Source organism: Frankliniella occidentalis, unplaced genomic scaffold (assembly GCF_000697945.3).
Source record: "Frankliniella occidentalis isolate FOCC.00 unplaced genomic scaffold, Focc_3.1 Scaffold119, whole genome shotgun sequence".
Classification (NCBI taxonomy): domain Eukaryota; kingdom Metazoa; phylum Arthropoda; class Insecta; order Thysanoptera; family Thripidae; genus Frankliniella; species Frankliniella occidentalis.
In genome coordinates this window covers 705,095-709,208 of record NW_026267247.1, presented here as the reverse complement: position 1 = coordinate 709,208, position 4,114 = coordinate 705,095, and the positions used below count along the sequence as shown (strand labels likewise).

At 44.9% G+C, this 4,114-nt stretch overlaps 1 protein-coding gene across 3 annotated transcripts in view; it reads left to right on the top strand.

Annotated features, from left to right (window-relative positions):
* Positions 1–4,114, top strand: part of LOC113210422 (uncharacterized) — a 26,218-nt gene that overhangs the window by 11,153 nt on the left and 10,951 nt on the right. For all 3 annotated transcript variants that reach the window (XR_008011471.1, XM_026428408.2, XM_052270363.1), the window contains one exon: positions 2,151–2,321. Coding sequence is in view for 2 of the 3 variants with exons in the window: in XM_026428408.2 (XP_026284193.1) it covers positions 2,151–2,321 (171 nt within the window). In the remaining variant the exon portion in view is untranslated. The remainder of the gene's footprint in view (positions 1–2,150; positions 2,322–4,114) is intronic.

Genomic DNA, 4,114 nt, shown 5'->3' with positions numbered 1-4,114 from the left:
TCTACTTCACTTTTTGCAGTCAATAATTAAACATTGGACCTTTACGATTCTTTCCGTGTGCTCAGATTGGCCTTAATGTCTTCCAGTTACTAGCAAACCACACAAACGTGAAGGGCTGCGCCTAACCCCGTTTTGCAGATAGAACATTGTGTAATCAGCACTCTGTAGATATAACATTGTGTAAACCGCACTCTGCAGATAGAACATTGTGTAATCCGCACTCTGCAGATAGAACATTGTTGTTAGGACGCGTCGATTGTATTTTTCGAAATTATACGCTTTTACAGGGAGTTTCGGCATATGACACTCAGGAAAAAAATTGGTCCACGTGTGGGTAGTTACTACGCCTTACCACTCCATGATGGCGAGGGCCACTTCGTGGGGGGTGGGAGCAAAGGGCGGCGACGCTACCTTGGGACGCTTTAAAATTCAAGCTAAATCAAAATTTTAAGTGAATCGGACGCTAAGGATAGATTGGATCTTTTCCAACCCTAAGAGTCGCTCGTATGTATTACTAGGCGCATTTGAATATGACCTAAGGCTTGCTGAACAAAGGTCGCCATCTGTTACACACCGCCCCACCCCGGGCAGTGTGTAACGACAGTAGGGCCGTGTGTAACAAATGGAAAGGTTGAGTTCTGGAGACAGCCAGAAAGGGAGAAAACAGCTTCTCCTTTCTTTTCATAATAGCTGCTGATAAAAATACAGTTTCTTCAACAAAATTCATTGTTTTTAGTGGATTTGTCTTTCATTTTTATTGAAAACACCAAATTGTTACTTCTTTTGGACATATTTTGTGGATTTGGACTGTACACAAACAATTGTGCTTCAGTGAGACTGTTGGGGCATAGGCCTATCGTTGATATATGACAAGCAGGCCCGCCCTTACGCCAAACGGAATTGCCAGCTCCGCTTCACTGCGCCGGCAACTCCGTTTGGCAGGAGGGGCCTGCTTGGCCTGCCAGCGGCGATGGCCGGGCCTGCGGCCCAACCATTTCTGTCACGCGATTTGCTATAAAACATAATCAAATGATGTAACGGGCCTTCGGCCCGCTAAAGCCCGTCGTCTTTAAAATTTGACCCGTAGTCACGAGAAAGGTATTATGTAACGGTGAAGTACCGCGACTACAACCCACCCTTCGGCTTAGAAAACGTTTTTTGGGCTGGGGTTGGGGAGGGGGGGGGGTGCCGTTTTTAGTCCTTCTGCTACAACTTATTGTTCACTGCAGCAATTTTTAGCTTACTTTCGTCAAAAATGACCCCCAGCGCCTAAACGGTTTGAGATAGAGCCAAACGGACGAAATTTCCGGTCTAAGGATTCTACTCTCACGAGTTACCCCTTGGGAGATCTTTAAAAAATGAAAATTCTGACTTTTTTGACCTCCTCATTTTCTTTGATACACCCGTTCCAGCCCCTTAGGGATGGTTGCCAAGGCGGTTCGTTTTCTGGGAGTGAACCTTAAGATACCATGAAAATTTGAAGTCTCTAGCACATCTCCTTCTAGTGGAGCAGACACAGAGACACACAGACAGATGATAGAGGAAGTACCATCCAAAACAGCTCTTTCTCAGTCTGAATCTGTCCTTGATATTGCCGTCTCTTCAATCGTTTTAGAGCTAGAGGTCGATATACTTACAGCATTGACCAAAAGTCTAGTTTAAAGACTGTTTGAAAAACGATACAGGCTGAAAACTGCGCTTATTTTTTTTTAAATCCATCTTCAAGGCAGAAGGGTGAGGTGATGTTACGGCGTCGACACTTTTTATGGAGAGTGACTTCCACCTCGATCGCTTAAAGCCCCTGATTAGCTCTGATAGATGATGGAAAAATTGGATAAAATAAAGAAGGGGTTGGTTTGAGGAAGTGATAACAGTAAGGTAAAATTTATGGCACGAGAAAGACTGAGGTTTACACGAGTTGCATTTGCAGTCACAAAGAAAGTGCGAATAATTCGGCTGAGTGCATATAATACGACCGTAAACTTTGAGGATTTTCCGCACTTCAGGCGTGTACGTACAAAACCATGTGTGAAAATGCTTCACTGATGACATGTTTTTCTGGAGGAGAAGATGCAAACAAACTTCTCCATCTTAAGCCCTACTACTCCGAAACATAAAGACCTACTAATTTTCTTTTCGTGTTTCTTCAGCTACTCGGAGTGGCCCACAGGTGTCGTGATGCCGTGTCAGCCAATACATGCGAGTATTTCACTAAATACGTCCACAACGGGGACGCCTGTGGCTTTATAAACTCACCCCTGATGCCCTGGGCAAGTCTAATGTCCAAGTTCGAGCCTCCATTCAAGTGTCCAGTTCAAGCAGTAAGTGTCAATATTCATACACTGATACTATTCAGATGTAATTTAAAAGTAGAGATAGGTGCACCGCTTCGACAACTGCAGTTGCCAGTTCCGTTTCGGTGTGCTGGTAACTCCAGACGGGGGGAACTGACACTTGAAGAGAACACTGTAAAATGCTAGCAAACTTGGGCTATGCAGCGTTAACGGGAAAGAAATTCTTTAAAAGCTTTTCGAATCCTTGCAAAGTATGTCGTAGCATTGCATATTATAAATAGTTTGCTAGCTCACCCACTAAAAGCTTTGAGGTTTTTTAAATTGCATAATAGTGTAACTATATAATTATATTTAGCACAATCTGTTTCTGGGCTTCCGGCGTACTGCTGCTGCGCCCGCGCCCACCTACGCTTCGTAACAAGTGATCACACTGTTAGTTGGTCGAACGAAGTGCATTTCTCTTAGTTTTAGGCATGCGCAACTCCACCTGCACAGCTTGACGTGTGTCCGTAGCGAAGAAAGCAATCTGATTACTAGAATGGCTTACGTGTGCGTAAGTTGGATGGGGAGGGGGGGGGGGGTGCAGGAGAAATGTGAAAAGGTAATTCGGCACGCACCCCCATCGCATCCGTCGCGCACTCGTTGCTCACTCGTTCCACGCTCACCCGATTTTTACAGGGAAGGTTGACCAAGTTTGCATAAACTATTCATGGCAGTTATGTGATGTATCACTTAACTACAATCGTACCTCACACTTGGCGAGGGGTCTATAGGCAAGGTATGCAGGTGATCCGCATGATTAAAGTAATACATTGATCACATAAAATCTAAACTTGTTCATGCAAGTGGGTTTGGTGGCGCAGTTTGACTTCATGACCATTGCTGTAAAGGAAAATAACACAACTCTTCAAAATACTTATTATTTTGTACATTTTAACGCAAAAATGTTAAATCCTTACAGGAACGCGACGCTAACGTCATCTGTCGGTCAAATATTGCACAGTTCACGGCTGCCTCTGGCACTGGCATACCAAAGAGCTCCCGGCGGCAGATGTATAATCATCATCCTGCTAGTCCCCCTTACCATGACATCTTGAGGAGGTCGTAGGTCGTCTTGGTGACTTTCAAACTGGGACATTCCTAGCGGATATGCATAAGTTACGTCTTTTCTAAAGACATGCTGGAGTACAATGGCAAGCGGCATGTCGTCTGACTCGGTTTTGAGCGTAGATCACGTTCCTCACAACGGTTATGGTCTACAAAAATTATTTTGAGCCCTTGGCCAAATATTTGTTGTTTTTTAATAAGAAACTAACGCTAAACTTTCAATCCGTTTCGGGAGGGTCAAATATTGTCCGATTTCGTTCACATTTTGACAGAAGGCTTTTTTTTTTCGTGAGGGAGCACCCCATGAGATATGAAAACTTGAAAATTTTTACCATGACTCTTCCTCTGAACGATCCTAGCCCGACGGGTTCCCTTGGGGAGGTACTCAGATATTGCGCCCTGTCCGGGGACATGTTAGGTAGTTCTTCGGCAGGACACGCTAAGGAGCTGTACCGCAGGTATGTCCTGAGGAGTAGTTTCTCAGTACATTCAGTTAGACTTACCTTCAAATCAGATACCAGCCAGGTTGTCATTGTGGTGGTGCCGCATAACACATCCTGATCCGCTCCGGGGCATGTATATTTGTGTTCCGGTAGCATGTGTGAGGGATTTGTGTGCGGAATACCCCCAAATTCCCTCTGCTGAAACTAAGTGGGAGCTGCTTTAGGGGCCATCCATAAAGGACCGTCCGGTCGTTGTCGGAAAGAGGGGGG